Here is an 18,855-nt window from a genome sequence, read left to right as displayed (position 1 = left end):
TTGTTTGTACATAATATGTTTTTAATTGCCCTTAGCTGAACCGGTGCAGTTTTTGTACAGTTATAAGTGAGGGGAGGATTTGCCTTTGGATTTGGGCCCTGGCTAACAATTCTTCTCAATCAGCTGCTTGAGTATGTGCACATTCTGTTGTAAATGTGCATGTATCCGAACTTGGAGCTCTAGCTGTATCCAGACAGCCTGCATGAGCGCTGCCCTTCTTTATGCTCCATGCTGAAGTGTGAAAGGTTTCATCTGTTTTTTCCAGGTTTTGCCTTCCTTTCAGCCAACCAGGGCTTGAGAAGGAGCTTTTTCAGTCTGATCCCGATCATGTCCGATCTCTACGGAAGCTCTCAAAATGCTAGTCTCTGGTATTTAGTTTTTCCTTGGTTAGTCTCTGTCTCTCTCTCTCATAGATTCCTAGGGGCACATATAGGGACAAGAAGACCACTACATTTGGGTAGAGGAAGGATTTTTTTCCCACAGGTCAGATTGGCAAGGACTGTTGGGAAGTAGCCATTCTAGGCACTGATAAAAAAAATGACATTTGTCACATGACCAGCCCCCTGAAAGTGCTCTACAGCTGTGCTGTGACACACATGCATGGCTGCAGAGCACTTTAAAAGCGGCTGATCGTATGACAAATTAACCCTCATCTAATGAGGGATCAGATGAAGGTGGGGGAGGCATTGCTGCATACACTAGATGTAAAACAATGAGGCTTTCCAAAAAAAAAATATATATATCTTTTTGGTTGTGTGTGCCCTTTTCTTCCTGTGGCTGAAAGACAGTGATCTTCATCCAGAGGCTGTTCAAATAAAATCTCTGGAAATCTATGAAATCACGCAGGAGGATCCATTGATAGTGATTAGGGCACATTCCAGTAAACTCCATGCAATACTAGTAGCTGCTCTTAAGAATGTCTGTCTTGTGGATATCTATAAGGCACCCCCTTGGAGTTCTCTTCACACTTGCACTTTGCCATTGGAGGGACTTGCAAAACAGTCCTCCAGATCGTTTTCTTGGTATGCTGCTGCTTGCCTCCAGGTGAATTAGGCACTGCTTCAGAGTTTTTACTACAAATTCTCATGGATTTATCATAAGCATTAACGTTGGTCCTTTCTTCAGGAGCTGTTTTAAAAACGCAGAAAGCTCCCAAAAGGTTTGGCATGCACAGCCAGATGCCTCTCACAATACCTGATAATTTAGAAAGAGATGTGATGAACTGAGAATCAATCAGGAGGTCAAATTTTGGTGCAATTCTGACCTTAATGATTTGAGTTATTGGTATCAAGACAAAAACCTATGAATGTTAGTCCTAACTCCTCAGCTGATTCCTGTTAATGTCCAGACCCTTCACAAACCTTATCCAAAGATCCGTGCTCATAACCAAGGGGAACTAACTATTCACTCATCTACTGGTGAGGTAACTGAGAAATTGCACAAGGTCATTGGGAATATAATATTGGTGTACAGTACAAGAGACAAAACACATTTTGCCACATTCCGTTTCAAAGATAAAATGTCAGATTATGTGCTTGTGCACTTCACACTAACAGCATGACTCCAAGTGAGTAGACTTCAAATATAAACGTTATGGCTATCCCTGCCTTCATGCTAACAGAGCTGATTGTTCAGCTCAAATGGTAGTCTCATTTCACATCTGTGGGTCTTGGGTGGAGTTCCACATGAGTGTTAAGCTTAGCTATATTCTTGGTAACCACTGGACCATACTTTGTTCCCAAAGCCAGGAATAGAAACCAGAAATTCTGATGTCTGGCATTCCATTGCCAACTCGCAAATACTGTTAAGGTACTAGCAGTATACATGTGTTTTGTAGACTGGTCCACATAGAGAATAAGAATATGATTTCCCTGCACCAATTTACAATTCCAGTTCAAGTGAAAGAGGTCAGTTCTGAAGGTTGTGCGGGGAGGATATGCATGTGTGTGTATATGCATGTTTGTAAAACATACATGCTTTGGGGTGTGAGTAGTCTGTTTAAGGATTCTGGAATAATCAATGAAATTATTATTATATTTTAAAATATTGTATTTGTAAAAGCTATTAATTTTTAGAAGTGAATCAGGATTTTAGCAATACTTGTTTTGTTTTCCATATTTTCAGTGCTTGAACTTTTGTTAATGGAAGCTGTCCCTTAAGTAACTCACCTTGATGATTATTTTTTTAGTAAGAGATTGATTAAATTAAGAACAGTAAATAGAAGAGTCTGCCTGTATGTCTAGAGAGCCAAACATTTTGTGTCTGTGGATTCCAAAATTATTTGAATTATATTAAATAAATCTTTCCAGAAAGCTAGCTTCCCTACTTGAGGTATGCCCATTAGCGGTTGCTGTGGGCTTGATACCTTAGGGTAGAAATACTGGAAATTTGCTTGCAAGTGGCATTAAAAGGACTAGCATAATTTGCTCCAGGTTTGTAGAACATGGTTCATTTGGATGTGTGTCTGCTTGAGGATGTGCTTCGTGTGCTTTCAGGTCCTAGGGAAAATGTATTATGTCAAGTTGTTTGAACCCTGAAGCAGGTTTTAAATCCAGCTGTAAGTCAACACCGATTTGCTTAAGGAAGTGTTCCTGTTTGTATTGGTTGAGTAAACTCTTTGCAGGAGCTGAGTACTGAGAATTTTGTTTTCGATTTTGCCTAGTTAGGTGCTATGCCAATATAAAGTGTGCCCTGTGATACATCAATGTGTGAAAGATCATGTAAATCAGAATCTACAGTACCTAATATTCAATCAGGTTAACCTCCCACTGACTTGAGTGAACTATTTGCTATTCATGTAAGTTAAGGGCTTTAGGATTTTCCTTCCACTCTTCCAGCTCTAGAACACAAGCATAAATTTCTGCAACCGCAATACCAAGATTTTATCAGTGTGTGACCTCAAGTCTTGGTAGCACTGGGATACGACATCTCTGGGGAAATAAGTCAGGTGGGTGCTGCTGTAAGTGGTTTGGGTTACTGCATCAGTAGGTAGTACTGATAGGAATGTTCTGTGCTTCAAGTTTACTGTTGCCATTAAATCAATTTAGCCCCAAATCCATTAATTATAGAATATATTTGATAAGAGTTTTGGAATTTTATTTTTTGTTTTCTAGTCCTTTCTAATGGGAGAGATCAGGCTATACCATGGAAAGGGACTGTTGCTGGGAAGTAGGGGTGTGTAAATCGAGCCGTATTCAATTCAGATTCAGCCTGAATCAGGGACAGCGATTTGATTTGTTGATTCAGATCACTGTCCTGATTCAGTTCAGCCAAATCTGAGTCTGAAGATTCGATGTTGATTCAGAGAATCAGCGATTCGCCCATAGACAGTTTTAAATGTTTTTTCTGTGTACCTTGAGGTACCAGGTGTGGCTTGTGAATGCTGCGATGGTGGGGCAGATGGAGTGTCCCACAGGAGTGTGGCGGGGTGGGGCCCCATGCGTACTCAGCGGTGAATCCGGAAGTGGACCGGAAATAATTCCGGTCCAATTCCAGGTCTGCTGCTGTGTGTGCTGCCCCCCCCCTCCCCCGAGCTCCTGTGGAATGCTTCATCCACCCCATCATCTCAGCGTTCACAAGCGACCTGGTACCTTGAGGTATGCAGAAAAAATATTTAAAGCTGTGTCTATGTCCAAATCATCGAATCTTTCCAAATCTCTCTGAATTGATTTGGAGGGTTCCAGTTTGATTCAGAGAGATTAAAGGGTCTCTTGATTCGATTTGGATTCAGAGATTCAGCTGCCGAATTGTGCCGAATCTCCACCAGATTAAATCAGCGTCTGAAGCTTTTTGCACAGCCCTCCTGGGAAGTACCATTAATTTGGCAAGTCCCCAACTTTAATTGCTAAATAATGATACTGAAACAGTGACAGGTGTTTACAGAATGTTTGGAGAAAAATGCTACAAATACGTGTATTAAACCTTAAGTGTTTTCATGATTTTTTTTTTTTTTTTTGGAAATATTCTTTTAACAGCCAAGTTTTGAACTAAGGATATTCCAGCTCAGTCACAAATAGAACAGAAATCAGAGATTGAAATCGCTTATGATGGAAAAGGTGTTTGTTTTGTTGAGTAACAGTTATTCCTTTGCTTATAAACCTGCCCCCCAAACCTGAAATTTTTTCAGCAACCTTTCCAGATCACACGATCATCTTTTAATATGCCAGTATTTTTTTCAATGATTTTAATGATTATTTAAAAGAAACTAAAAGTAAAATTAGTGAAGATTTCATCATTCTCTGTTTATTAAAAAATGTATATTTTTATTAATTTACTAGTATAATCGATCTTTGACTTTTTGTATCTGGGTGGTTCGCAACTCCTTTAGTTTGCAGGAAGTTGCTGAATTAAGAAAAAGCTGCTTGGCTCATGCTGCAGCTTTTTCTTCAGTAGATGCTGCTTCTCCATTCAATTGGAGTACTGCCTTTTGGAATAAAAGCTGAAGCAGTCACCCAGAGCACCTCTGCAATTCTGTGCAATGGTTTAGATAGCTATCTGACAAACGGTCATCTTTACAGGAGTGTAAGGAACCTAAACCTGCAAAGAATCAGACCTCTTCTATGCTGGAAAAGAATGTTGTAAATTAATGCTTATAACCGTTTTGTTGGCTTTTTTTTATTTCAGGGCTTCATGTTTTCCCCACATTTGTAATATATGAACTCACCATCTTGCTATTTCTTACGCTGTCAGTTGTCATAATGAAGGTATATTTTCTTTATCCCTTGATAACATAGCTATTTAAAGTGTTGTATGCCGTAATTTACTTTAGAATCGCCATTATGTGACAGTTTTTTCTAAATGCTGTATACATACCGAAAATGATTTATATAAATATTATTGGTAAAATACCATTACTATTGCTGTGCTCTGTAACTCTTATTCATAGGTATTTTGATGCCAGACTACTAGTATTTGTGTGCTGAATATAGAAATTGTTATTATATTTAGACAGGTAAACATGTACTTGGTTAGATCTGTTAGATCTGTTGGTTTTATGAGAGCATTATCAAATGCTTTTTCACTATACCAAACACTGTACTATTATTTTCTGTTCAAAGGACACTTGTTAGTGTAAACTGTCTTATTGTGCATTAAGAAATTATGGTTAAGAAAGCCATTGGTTTGTCCTGTGTACAGTCAAAATATATGGTAAAAAATGTTATATCCATTACAGTAAGCACTTTTTATCATCCAGACTTCTAAAAACAACCCCCCCCCCCCTCCAGTTTGTTTTGGCAGTGCTTGTCCTTTCTCTGATTCTTCCAAAGAGCAGCCAGTATATCAAGTGGATTGTCTCAGCAGGGCTGGCGCAAGTCAGTGAGTTCTCTTTTGTTTTGGGAAGCAGAGCACGCAGAGCAGGGATCATTTCTCGAGAGGTAAGCTATTGACTTTGACTTTAAATTTAAGATGACCCCCCCAATAATTAGATTCTATACAGGGAAAATTTAAAAATTTGTTACAGTTTTCCCTGTATAGAATCTAATTATCGGAGGGTTATCTTAAATTTGTCCTACTTCACTGCTACATCAGGGAAAGCAGCAGCAGGGAGGCAGGCAGCTCCCTTGCCCTCTGCACCCCTCCATGCTCCCCTTTGCAGCCTACCAGCCCTTCCATCCCCATGCCTGCTCCTCACAGCCTATGCCCCCTTCTCTCCCCTCCTCCCCCCCCCCCCCCCCAGCTTACTGCCAGGCATAGCTCCAGTTCTGTTCATTGCCAGGGCATGGAGCATATGGAAGCTCTGTCCCCTGTTCTGCCAATCAGCAGCGTCCCAAGGGCCTGAGCTGCCACTGCTGCTGATTAGCCAGGCAAGTGATAGAGCTTCTGTGTGCTCTGTGCCCTGGGAGGGAATGGAGCAGGAGCTACACCTGATGGTTAGCCACAGGCTGTGGGGATTGGTGGGGACAGAGGCTGTAGAGGTTGGCTGTGGGGGAGCAGGCACTTACTGTGGCTCTGATTCTGGCTCTAACCTGAGCTCAAGCCTGAAATCAGAGCTGCCGCCATCTGCCTGCCCTCCCTTCACCCTACCCCCAGCCTTGTACTCAAAACTAAGACAAGGGGCTCTCTTCCCCATGCAGAATGGGGGGAGGAAATTGTCTTGGATTTGAGTAAATATGCTAATAGTTATTAGGTTTTCATACTATGTTTATCTGCAACACACAATCCAATTTGGTGGTAGGCTGTGACTGATCTTGACATATTAACTAAATAAAACAGAGATGCATAAACTTATATGTGCTGCATGCAAGTTTGACTTGTAATGATCTATGGCCAATGTGAATACTCACTCAAAACAATCAACACCCCAAAACACTTTAGTACTGGGTGACTAATTTCCATGTGTCACATGAAATAAAATTGCAAAAACTGCACTTTTGTAAAATAGTTGCAAGTTGTCTAAACACAGAAACATAACAATTGTTTGAGGCCTTCTTGTGCGTACAATGAGTTCAGCAGGCTGTGATATATTTTAGTGGTACCTTTTCTGTCATTGTTCTCTACATTATTTTGCATTTTATAATGTGTTAACAACATACTTCAGAATGTATAGTTGTGTCTCCAGAATAAATGTGAACAGCCAATGCATGGCTTATTATTTGGTTGCCTATAAAATGACTAGTATTCTGCTGTTAAATAATCCTATTTTTTGAATGTAAAAGATGCTTGGTATTTGACAAGTGCCTTTATTTGCATACCTTATGCTTTCAAAATTGGCCTGTACATACATTCCAAATGTGGGAGGCATGGTTAAATTTAAGTATGATGTGCATTTGTATTTGCAGGCATGTTCAGTTTCAGGATCAGACTTAGAAGTCAAACTGAAGAGTGGTCCAGAAAAGTTCTTAATTTACTTATCTCATTAGCCTTTCAACCTTTTCTTAATCTATTGTGCATCTATGAATGTGAACTGTAGAAGTTACATTTTGATTTTTAATTTTCAGGTCTACCTCCTTATCTTGAGTGTGACTACGCTAAGTCTTTTACTTGCACCTGCACTGTGGAGAGCTGGAATTATGAAATGTGTACCAAGGCCAGAAAGACGCTTAAGTACCTGACAAGACTTTTAATAATTTAAAAAGAAAAAAGTCTTCGCAGAGATTCTCCTCGTAGCTCATTGTATCTCTATGCAGTTAGAAAGCAAGAGGGTTTGGAATATTTATCTAAACATGCACTTGGTTATGAGCCTTATACTGACACTACATAAAAAAAATGTTTGGTATACTGATGATTGCACAGCTTTTACAAAATACACTGTCATATTAGAATCTGCTAGAATAACTTTTTTGTGTTTGATCCAATCAGTTATACAGAGTAGAAAATATTTTTAAATACTGTATCATGCAAATCACCCTGAATATTTTGCCTTGATGTGCCTTTTTATTACATTGATTTGCATCTTGTACTGTTCATTCATAAAAGTCTTGTTTAAAAAAATCAAGTTATTTTTATGGTGCCTATGGTACCTTCTTAATGTAACTCTTGAGCAATTTAAGCGTGTAATATTTAAGAGTTAATATGCTGGTTTTGCATTGGTTGCAAAACATTTTCAGTGGTGTGTAAAGCCTAGACATTTACACAAAAATAAGGTTTAGCAGCTCTGGCATAAAGCTTTAAGTGCTAAAATGCATATTCCAAAATGATGCAGCCAGCATTATACATTCATACTCTGATTTTTATGATATTTTTTAAAACATTTTATGTATTTTATTTGTATTGTAACTTTATTTGTTCTGGCGTCTTCTATTTATTGACAATATTTCTGACCTAAAGGTTGATTTAGGGGTGACCTGACTTCTAATTTATGTTTCAAGACTAATTCCAACTGTCAACACTTTCAATTATTGATTTACTGTTTTACTGATTGTTTATACTTTGTATTCATTGAGACCAAAATAAAAGTGTACGTATGGAAAACCTAACTCTGAGAACTTGAACTAGACATGGAAACATTTAAATTACTTACTAAAAGTTGTTGAGATTGGATGTCAATGTTGATTCTACTTTACAAATTATTTTGGTTAAATTATTTTGAACAACACAGGAAGTGACAACTCTGGGTATGCATTGAAAACTGGCATAATTACATTGCATCAATATTGGATCAACTTGAGTGTCTTAAACACCAATGTTTTGAATGTGTTATATGAGTCTGGATTTTTTTTTTTAGTCTGTTATAGAGTAAACTTTGTAAGAGCCCTTTCTTTAAATGTCGTAGAATGTAGTCTGCTCAGAGAAACTAAAGTGATTCATCTTGGGACTTTTTATCTGCTGTGTCCTGTTTTTATTACACTACAAAGATGTATTTAATAACTGTAAAGACATATGTACAGTAGTAACATTTTCAATCAAGTATTGTACTGTCATATGAAACTGCCATTTTTGTGAGTCAACTATAGAAAGATGCATGTTGCATATGTACATTAGAATCTAACATGCCAATTATTAAATCTACAAGAATCCACTATCTAAGCAAATAGTATTCAGATAATAAACTTTCTTTTAATAGAAAGAAACTTTGAATCTGCTTTATCATTTTTATTTCAGCATCGGACATTCAGTTTACAAAAGGAATTCATCAGCCTGTTTACTTGTATAGCAGTCAAAATAACTTACTGTTTCACACTTAAATGAAGCTCTAATTTATGCCAGGATATTGGTAGATTTTCCAAATGTCCTGTTTAAAAAAAAGGGGGGGGGGGCAGGAACCCAGAATAAAATATGAATCTGCTATGGAGAACTTTTCCTTATGCTATTGAGTAGATTATGTCAAAGAAGAGCTATCTTTTATTCATTTTCTTTTGAAATTAAGACAGCCACATGAAAGGAGAGTGGTATTTTGGTCATTAGCTGGCTTGAAACACGGATGTGCACATGTGCTATATTTGGACAGATGTTGCTGGTCCAGATATTGAATGTAATTTGCATAAATGGGACCGACTCTTGATTCAGTCAGATGTCCTGAGAAGTTTTAAGAATTTGAGAGAGAGATCCTTCCCTGTGGAGCAGTCACTGTTTTTGCCCCTCTTTTGGCATTAGATAAAATGCCTTATTCTAAATCTGTATTGCAATATTTATTACTCGGATGTGCTGAGGAAGACCCTTCAGTGCAGGATGATAGGAGATCATCACATTTATCTTTGGAACAACTGAGTTCCTGTTGCATGGCAGAAGGCATTTCAGTGCTGAAGGCCCTGCACTTAAATGGAACAGATATCCCATTTCTTCTCACATATCTTCTGATATGAGTGAGGCTGAGGCCAAGTCTAGTGAGAGATGACACCATGAAAATAAGCTATCTTGTGCACAATTCTGTCATGCTTCCATAGCCTGAACTTGAGTGACCTATTCTCTTTTGAAAATACACTTGAAAGAAAATTAAACAGCAGAGCATAAGAAAAACACTGACCAACACTACTATCATGAAGAAAAGCCAGATTAAAGTGCAGGGGTAAATGCTGTAGTATTGAAGGAAAAAGATACTCAGTGGTATATATATCTGAAGGCAGTCATTAACCCCCCAGAATGTGCTGGAACACTTGTGGGGGTTGTAAACAAGGGTTGTGTACGCACTCTTGCACCAGTAAGAGGAAAAACAAGTGCTGTACCTTTTAATTTAACCACTTCAGTAGTACTTTAAACCAGGGGTCGGCAACCCCCAGCACAGGTGCCAGAGTGTGGCACATGAAGGCATTTTGCTTGGTACATATGCCTTGGGGCATATGGTAAGGAAAGGACAGGGGCTGTGCTGCCACAAGTATCACAGGTCCCTTGCAGCTCCTTTGCTATCCGCCCCGGCACATCAACACCTTACAAGATGAGGTTGTGGCTGCTTTTGGCACTCTGTGAAAAAACATTGCTGGTTCTTGCTTTAGACAGAAAGGCAGTAAGTGGCCTGGAAGGTCTGACTATGATGGTGAGACAGGAGGCAGTCTTTATGAAGAAGAGATAGAGTCTAAATGAGATGTTTTTCTTCTGTCCCTAGTTAATCTTCTTTCAGAGGTAGGGGTGGAAACATGGGGGTACAGCATTTAGCAGAAGGCTCATTACCCCTCTGATCCTCAAAAGGACATGGAAGAATTGGAGACGGTCTGAAGAAGGGCAACAGGGCTGATTAGCACTATGGAGGGGTTTCCACAGGAGACTAAAAAGGCTATGGCTGTTCAGTTTAGAAAAGGGATGCTTAAGCAGGGACATGAGAAGGGTTTACAAAATACTAAACTGTGAAGAGAAAGTAACTAGGGAGTTATTACTCACAACACAAGAATTAGGGGTCACAAAATGAAATTAGTTAACAAGGCAGTTCTTTTTCAAGCCACGTGCCAAGGATGTGGATAAATTGGAGAGTCCAGCAGAGGGCAATGAAAACGGTTCAGGGTCAGGGGCTGAGGGAACTGGGCTTATTTAGCCTAGAAAAGAGAAGTCTGAAGCAGCCTTCAACTACCTGAAGGGGGGTTTGAAAGAGGATGGAGCTAGACTGTTCTCAGTGGTGGCAGATGACAGAACAAGGACCAATGGTCTCAAGTTGCAGCAAGGGAAGTTTAGGTTACATATTAGGAAGAATTTTCTCACTAGGTGGGTAGTAAAGTAGTGGAACAGGTTACCCAGAGAGGTTGTAGACACTCAACCCTTTAAGGTTTTTAAGACCCATCTAGACAAAGCCTTGGCTGGGATGATCTGGTTGGGGTGGTCCTGCTTAAGCAGAGGGTTGGACTAGATGCCCTCCTGAAGTCCCTTCCAACCCTAATTTTCTCTGATTCTATGATACACACTTCTAAGCAGTACTTTTGTACCTACTTGTAAGGTAGGCAGGTACCAAGTACAAGCTATGCATAAAAATTCTCCATATCTAATCTAAACTCCCCTTGCTGCAGCTTGAGATCATTGCTCTGCCACCATTGAGAACAGTTTAGCTCCATCCTCTTTCAACCCCCTCTTCAGGTAGGTGAAGGCTGCTCTCAAATCCCGCTTCAGTTTTCTCCAGACTAAACAAACCCAGTTCCCTTAGCCTCTCCTCAGAAGTCGTGTGCCCCAGCCCCCAATCCATTTTCGTTGCCTTCTGCTGGACTTTCCAATTTATCCACATCCTTGACACCAGGCTTGAAAAAGAACTGCCTTGTGTTAACTTGTTCCATGCTGTGACCCCTAATTCTTGAGCTGAGAATTTAGGATTCCAAGAGGGATGGGGCAGCGGGAGCTAGCGAGCAGGGGAGAGAGGAGCGACCTGGACCTGGAAGCTGCACCTAATACAGGAGAGTGGAGAAAATCCTGGCCACAGACAGACCCGCTCTCTGCCACCGGGCAAGATGGGCCTCGGCTCCAGCACCCAGCCCGTGGCAGCTCTTCTGAGGTCTGGTGCTGACAGCAAGGCAGCCAGCCCTCGCTTAAAAGAACACCCGTGGGAGTGGGAGAGAGGAGAAAAGCAGTGCGAGAGCTTTCCCTAGTACCACGCCGACCTCCCTCCCCACACCGCCGTCGTGGGGGCGGGGCGCTGCTGCCCCGCCCCCTCGCGTGAGCCCACGTGCCGCAGGCCAACAGCCTCCCGCCGCGCCGCTCTCGCGCCCATGCTTCCCGCGCGGCCGCCGCGGGGGGCGGGGCGAGACAGGAAGAGTCGGAAGGCGCGAAAAGCTCGCGCATGCGCGTTTCCCTCCCCCCTCCCCACGTCAGGGGCGGAGGATGCCCCGGGCTCCCCGCGTCTGGCCGGGCGAGGCACGTTCTCCCCCGTGACGTCAGCGCGCAGCGTCACGCCGGGGGGACGCACAAAAGTGTAAGTTTCAATTTTTTTTTTTTTTTTTATCCTCCTTCCTGCCAACGGTAGGGGCGGGGGGAGGGGGCGCGATCCCCCTCGGGCGGTGCGTGCGGGGCCCCGCCCCCAGCCCAGCCCGGCCCCTCCCCCTCCCCCCGGCCACCCCGCGCAGGGCGCCCTCGGCGGGGAGCTGGGGGGCAGAGTGAGCAGGTGCGCGAGGCGGGGGGTGGGCAACGGGCAACGGTCGCTGCTGCTGCTGCTGCTGGGGGGGGAGGGACTGCCCCGAGGGCACGTGGGTAGGGGGCTCCCGCGCGTGTCCCCGCGCCCGGCCCGGCCCCGGCGGCTTGCAGAGGCCCCGAGCCGCCAGCGGAACCGCCCGGCAGCCGCTCCTCGCTGCGAGGCTGGGACGAGGGTGGGGGTGCCGCGCTGGGGTCGGCCCCTGAGGCCTAGGGCCTGCGACTGCCGCCGTGACAGGTTGGCGGAGGGCTGTGTGGGGGAGGGGCGCGTGTGCGGTCGTTGGGGGGGGGGTTGGAGCGGGGGTAGCTGGACAGCACCCGGCCCTGCCCCACCTGCCTGCCTGTCTGGCTGCAATACCCCGAGGGCTGTTGGGAGTCATGGGGGGGAGGTCGCCCCTGGGGCTGAGTGGGTTGCAAAGGGCTAAGCCGGGGAGGGGGAAGGGGGGCAGTGTCCAAAGTGGGGGTGGGGTGGGAGGGAGACGGCCCCATCAGAGGGGTTGGCCATGCTGTGAGGGGACCAGGGCTGTTCTCAGCGTCCCAGCACCACTTCGCTAAGTAGAGAAATCACCTGTGTGGTCCTGTGCCAATAGTGCTGCCAAAACTTTTCCCACCTCCTAGCTAAAGCTGGTGTTTTTCTCTCTCTTTCTCTTCTTTTTTAGGCCGTTGGACTCTTGCCTCCTTTCGCTTCAGCAGGCCCCGACGTTGGTTTCAAGGCACTGGTAACATGGCAAAAGATGTGAGTGCGCGGGAGCAGCCCGTTTCCACGTGTCTGGTGATGCATGGGAACGAAGCGGGCTGAGCATTGTGCCCATGGCATCGGTGTCGGTGGGAGTGCATTTTCCGCACCGCGCTGGGTGGGGGCTGCGCTGTCTTTGTTGCTCCTGGAGGAAGCTCGGGATAGAATTTTTATGAGCTCTAGAACCGGGGCGGAGGGAGTTTAAGATTTGAAAAGACCTACAGCCATTTGTTCAGTGCAGCATAACAAGAACCACCATCTTGCTGAAAAGCATTTGTGATGCTGGCATTTTGTGTGCTTTTGTTGGGGATTTGAAAACCTGATTTTTCATTATTGTGCCAGGTTTTTTTAACAAACAAACAAGTGAATTAATTTATTATTAGCATTCAAAGTTGTCAGCCAGTTACCTCTGAGTGATACAGAGGGACAGATGAGTATCACTGCCATGCCTTGACTCGACCCTATTTAAGAGCCACATCATATTTGAGGTAGTTCCTATGTAAGCTGTTCAGTCTCCATGCCTTCGTTCTTTCACCTTTCTTCTGAAACTACCAAAATGATGCCACTTAGGGCCATTAGGATTCAGGCTTCGGGGGATTTCCCCGTAGGCTGCACAATTGAAGCTGTTCAACCTAAAGGTGAGTCATAATGAAAAGGGACTATCTTTTAAACTGTTTCTCTCCTTTTCCACTTTTAATGTCCTTCTGTACAATAAGAATATTCATCTTCTGCACTCTTAATTTAAATTATTACCTTATTTTATTATCATTGGACTTCCTTATTGGCAAGATACCAAGAAGTTTAAATATTCTCATTTGTATATCAAGATGTGTATCCTAAAGATTTAAAAATGTAGAGAACATGCATAGCTGTTTGGGTTTTTTTAATTAAAACTGATTTTGATCTAATTAATTGAGGATGATGTGAACTGTTGCAATCCTCGAAGTGGCAAGGATTTCTGTAAAATGTGGTTTAAGAAAAACCTTAAGACTGACTTAATGAATGAGGAGACAACCAACCAAAATACACAGTTGCTGAGAGCTTGCCAGGAAAAGATAAGGGTAGCAAAATGTGTTACAGATAGCTAAAGAAGCTCAGGGGATAAAAAGGAAGAAGGCCTGCTATTAAATGAGGGTGAAATTAAGGAGTTTGAAATTACTGAAATATTGAAGTTATTTTTGTTTTTAAATCTATCCTTTCAAAAAAAATAAAAGAACTTACACAATTAATGCATATGAGGATAATTTGAGAGGGAGAAACAGCATAAAATATAATGTGTTTAGGAAGAGAAGATTGGCAGGACCATAATAGATTTTTAGATATGTACAAGTTCATTTATAAAGAAGGTGATTGATTATTCTCTCTGTTCACAGGGGTAGGGGAAAATAATTAGTTTAATTTACTGCAAAGATGATTTAAGTTGGGTATTAGGAAACCCTTTCTAAGGATAAGGGTACTTAAAGCAGTGAAGCAGGCTACCAAAGGAGGTTGTGAATCTTTCTTCCTTTGGAACTTTGTCTGTTATAAAACCCCTGTTAGGAATAAACTAAGCATACTTAATCCTGCCTTGGAGTAGAAAGTTGGACTGTATGATCTCTTTCAGTCCCTTTATAGCCCTATATTTTTGTGGTTCCTAAGAGTCTGTAAGGTGAGTTTATATTTTGCTAATCAAGTTGCAATGATGCAGACCATAAGACTGAGGTTGGCAATGTTTTTTGGCAGCAGGGCCAAAATGACCCAGCTCAGGTCTGAGGCGCTAGGATAGGACCGAGCTGTCTAGGGCACAGTGCAGCACAGGCAGAACTCCATCAAAACTCCTGACCACAATATGGGTCAGTCAATGCTCCCCTCCACTGAAGCCCTTGGTAGCTGACTCTGCCATGACACAGGCAGAGAGCTCTCTCTGCTGAATGCCACCAAAGCCACGGTTCTACAGGCCAGATTCATGGCTCAGCAAGCTGCAAGTTGCTAACCCCTGGTGTAAGGCATTGGGTTCATTGGCAAATTTGGTGTATCCAAGCCAGTTTAGTAATACAAAACTCAGGTACTAGTTAGTATTGTTTACTTTTTTTAATCTTCATAAAGGAAAAAAAAATTGAGATTCACTGTCCAAAGCCTAACTTCTGTCCTTAGTAAATAACAGGATGAGTCACAAGAGAAAAAGTATCAATATATTTCTAGGTTCACATTTTACGAAGACTTTTGTGTGTGTGTAAGGTTGCACATAGTCCCATGGAACCTCTGTGGAACTGCATATACCTGCTGAAGTGGAGTATGTACCTACATTTGCAAGACTGGGACTCTACTGGATAATGAAACTGAACATGACATAGCACAAGTATACAAAGAATATTTATTGCCAAAATGAAGGCTATTGCTCTTTAAGAGGCCTTAAAATTACAAGGTTAATTGGTGCACTATGAAAGAAGATATTTGAATTCTAATGAAGCATTTAATAAAATCTTTCAAAATCTTACTTAGAAATTTTAAACTGGCCTAGATACAATGTCATGTAGATTATAAAGTAGCCAAAGTACTTAGAAGAAGAGGTAATGATAAATGACAAAGTATCAAGTTTGAATTTCCTCTCACTTTTTTTATTAGACATGTAGATATGGTCTAGAGGTTGTTCCAGTTTCTTAATGAAGATGTTACATCTGACTGAATTTAACAGATTTTGTAATAAGTAAAGAACATGTTCTTTGATAATACTATATATGGATCAGTTGAAAATACCACTGAGGAGTGAAAAATAATGTTACCACAGAGCAATAAATTCTAGCTCATACTGTGCTGGAGTTTATTGCTCCTGGGTGCCATGTTTGAACATGAGCCTGGAACCATGGCACGCTGAGCTGGGTTGGAGCAGCCCTGGCTGGCAGGGGGCCCTGGTGGTCAGCCTGCCAGTCCACGGCTGCTCCGACCTGGTTCAACATGCTGCAGAGGGGCTAGCTGGGACACAAGGGTGCTCCATTGCAAGGCTAGCTGGAGGGCACCCCCTGCAGTGAAGCACCCTTGTGCCCCAGTCAGCCCCATTAGTTTCTACATGTGCATTGCTGCGCAGTAATGAACTTTGCTGTAAGATAGTGCTTATTTACAAGTACTAACCTGAGGTGGAATTAATTAATTTCCTGTGGACTAGTAGGGCTGCACATGTAGACACTGAGACTTTGCTATTGAGCTAGATAGACAGCTCTGCAGTAAATGTCTTGTGTAGATATGCCCAGTGACAGAAACACATGTACTTGAAGACTTTTTTTGTTAAAAGTAGTCTAATATTTAAGAAAAAGTAAAACATAAAAGGAGACTAGAGCTGAAAAGACATAATGCTTAAAGAATTATGGTGAGGTGGAGGTCAAATTAGTTCTGAATTGCTAATATGATTTAGCAGTAAAAGTGGCTGGTGATGTTTTTGTTTACATATGCCAATATATAGAGTAAAGAATTAATCGCAGCAGAACTGTACAGAGGAGAGCTGGCTTGGCATACTGTATTGCATTCGGAGCAACCCATTACTAGAAAACTTCTAAGTTGACTGTATTCAAAGAAACAGCAACAACATTTTGGAGAGAATGGTGACAAGAATGTTGGAAAATGTAAAGATGTGTAACTTATAGGTGGTAAGGAGGAAACAGACCCTGGTATTTGAAGAGTGATTGTATGTTTGCATCTTGGGGACATGATACATTTCCTTTCTCTGAGGTGTTAGGTTGGAGGGTCTTATAGATTCATTTTGGAGAAATGGAAGTCTTTGAGTCAAATAATGTGTACCTTTTTGACAGAGAGAGACAGAGTGCGTGTCTTTTTTCTGGTTCCAGTGTGTGTGTGTTACCTACACTGGCGATCGTAAACTGAAATAGCTCACTTGAATCCCCAGTTTAGTCAATACTCCATTTCTGGTGGTTGACCACATCTTCAGTGTCACTCCAGCAGCCCCAGAACCTTCTCTTTGTGATTATCCTGTTGTACTTTAAGAAGGAGAAGAGTTACAGGCAGGTCATCCTTAGGATAAAGTGTTTTATCTGTTCTTGGACTTGTTGCTGTTCAGCAAATTCATATAGTCATGCAATTAGAATAGGGTGCAGTTAAAAGGGGAGTACTTTGGAAACTATGACTTGGAGGAAACCTAAACTGTAAGCACTATCAAGCTGTCAAATGTTATTCCTAGGGCAGGTGCAGACAAAGTCCAGCCTGAGGGCTGGATTGGGCCTGTGGCGGCCTCTATTTCCCAGCAACCCCTGCTCAGCTGGTTTCCATGGAGACCCCCAGTAGTGGTGGCACTGTGACAATGTGGGGTCAGGGTTTCCATGGAGATTGGCCCCAGCAGTGTTGGCAGGGTGGGGAGCTGCTTTGGGGCTGGGGTCTTAATGTGTTGACAGTGCAGTCTGGAGCCGGGGCAGTCGGACTCCGTGCTGCCATGGTGCCACCGCTACTGGGGTCTCCATGGAAACTGGCCTCAGTGACTTGAGCAGGCACTGCTCAGGAATGGAATCTGGCTGCTGGCTGCATCTGCCATTTTGTCCACCACTGTGCTAAGATGATGAAATTTTCATCCCTTAATTAGGCACTAATAAATGGAACGTAGACTAACTCTGCGTTTGGTTGGGAGACATAATAGTGACCTAATAGTTAGATGGTAACTCTGATATGATGTTGCAGACAGGCCATTGGTCCTCGTGTATTCATTTGTACATTAGAATTTGTATCTGAAAATCAAGTAAGGAAATGCTATTTATCATAGAGTTTTTAAAAAACATAATAATCCAAGTTCTTAAACTGGTAGTTGAAGAGCTGACTGTTTGAATGATGCTGATTTTTAGCTACTTTAATTGCAAAGAAAATCTTTGAGGTGTGTAAAACAGGGGGCAGGCTTGTGACTGGCTTTCTTATAGGAATCATGATTACACAGGAGGAATTGGAGGCATAAGTTTGGGGGAATGCCCAAAGAGAATATGTAGGTGGGGAGACCAGGCCAAAGGGATTTAGAAGTTCTTTTTTCCAGAAAGGACAAATTGTTCGTTACAGTAAATCAGGGGTATGTCTCACGTTGCACTCTGGGCCAGATCTGAATCATGGGGCTCCTTGTGGGCTGGATCCAGCTTGGGGCATGTAGGAGGCCTGACTCCTGTAACGCAGGGCACATGGCGATGGCAGCTCTGGCTTCTACCTCATACCCTGTGCCAGAGCCAAAGCTGCTACCGCATGACGAGTGCCATGACAGCAGCTCTGGCTCTGGGAGGGGCAAGTGGCAGTGGTGGGGCTGGCAGATGAGGAGCTGGGACCAGTGGCAATGACAACAAGTGAAGTGGCTGGAGGGTGACTGGGCCTACATCAGCCATTATTCACCCTCCTGTTACTGATTGGCATTTCTGCTGGGGCCCAGTGGCAGATTCCTTGGCAGACCACACACTCATGTTCCAGTGCTGGATAAAGCTGTTCCAAGGCCAGATTACCTGGTGGGCCATATGTTTGACACCCCTGCATTAAACATGCCTAAAGGCTTTCTCAATGTCAGTTTCCACATAAGCAATTGCTGTAGTTGTCTCGGGGATATTATGCAATTGTCTCATAGTCTAGCTCCGCACAGTCACTAATACCGTTTTGTTCCTGCTATGAAAGCATTTCCAAACTGTACTAGTGGATTTCTCAAACATTTAAATTGTTTGTTCTACTCATACCTTATTTTTCACTTGAATTGTTTTGCCAATTTTTTTCTTTTGACCTCTACATTGTCTACCTAGAATAAATGTTAAGTGCTCAAGTTACTTCTGGAAGTGTTTAGTGAACAGCTTTTTAGTATTGTATGTCATTCATTTACCATGTGAGACTGACCCTGTATCTTTGTACAGATTGACTCTTATGCCTGTATATAATCGCACTGACCTTCTATAGAGGGTTTTGCCTACACAGAGCTCATTGCAGGATCAGGACTTGGAGCTTTTCCCAAAGATATAGGGAACAAAAAACTGTATTTATTTGAATCCAGACAAGGTTTCTTTCCAAAATTAATATAGGAAGGAAAAAAACCCTCATCTTGGATTTGAGTACAAGGTGGTGGGGGTGGGGAAGAGCAGGCAGGTGCTATGGCTATGATTCTAGCCCTGACATGGTGTTGGAAGCAGAGCTGCAGCTACTGCACTCTC

At 42.6% G+C, this 18,855-nt stretch overlaps 2 protein-coding genes across 9 annotated transcripts in view; both read left to right on the top strand.

The window, feature by feature from the left end:
• Positions 1 to 8,510, top strand: part of TMCO3 (transmembrane and coiled-coil domains 3) — a 61,177-nt gene extending 52,667 nt beyond the window's left edge. For 3 of the 4 annotated variants that reach the window (XM_059721055.1, XM_014600469.3, XM_006272464.4), the window contains exons 12-14: positions 4,624 to 4,703; positions 5,226 to 5,375; positions 6,939 to 8,510. In XM_059721055.1, coding sequence (XP_059577038.1) covers positions 4,624 to 4,703; positions 5,226 to 5,375; positions 6,939 to 7,052 — 344 coding nt within the window. In that variant the 3' untranslated portion in view covers positions 7,053 to 8,510. Of the gene's footprint in view, positions 1 to 4,623; positions 4,704 to 5,225; positions 5,376 to 6,938 lie in introns of those variants that run through there. The other variant, XR_009459196.1, reaches the window with a different exon arrangement.
• A 3,129-nt stretch (positions 8,511 to 11,639) lies between these two features.
• Positions 11,640 to 18,855, top strand: part of TFDP1 (transcription factor Dp-1) — a 76,814-nt gene continuing 69,598 nt past the window's right edge. Inside the window, exons 1-2 of one of the 5 annotated variants that reach the window (XM_014600480.3) lie at positions 11,640 to 11,761; positions 12,636 to 12,712. In XM_014600480.3, the coding sequence (XP_014455966.1) occupies positions 12,701 to 12,712 (12 nt within the window). In that variant the 5' untranslated portion in view covers positions 11,640 to 11,761; positions 12,636 to 12,700. Of the gene's footprint in view, positions 11,762 to 11,832; positions 11,951 to 12,124; positions 12,215 to 12,635; positions 12,713 to 13,255; positions 13,351 to 18,855 lie in introns of those variants that run through there. The other 4 variants (XM_019484978.2, XM_014600481.3, XM_019484977.2 and 1 more) reach the window with 4 other exon arrangements.

Source organism: Alligator mississippiensis, chromosome 1, assembly GCF_030867095.1.
Source record: "Alligator mississippiensis isolate rAllMis1 chromosome 1, rAllMis1, whole genome shotgun sequence".
Classification (NCBI taxonomy): domain Eukaryota; kingdom Metazoa; phylum Chordata; order Crocodylia; family Alligatoridae; genus Alligator; species Alligator mississippiensis.
Note: the sequence above shows the minus strand (reverse complement) of the source record. Positions and strands in the feature narration are given on the sequence as shown.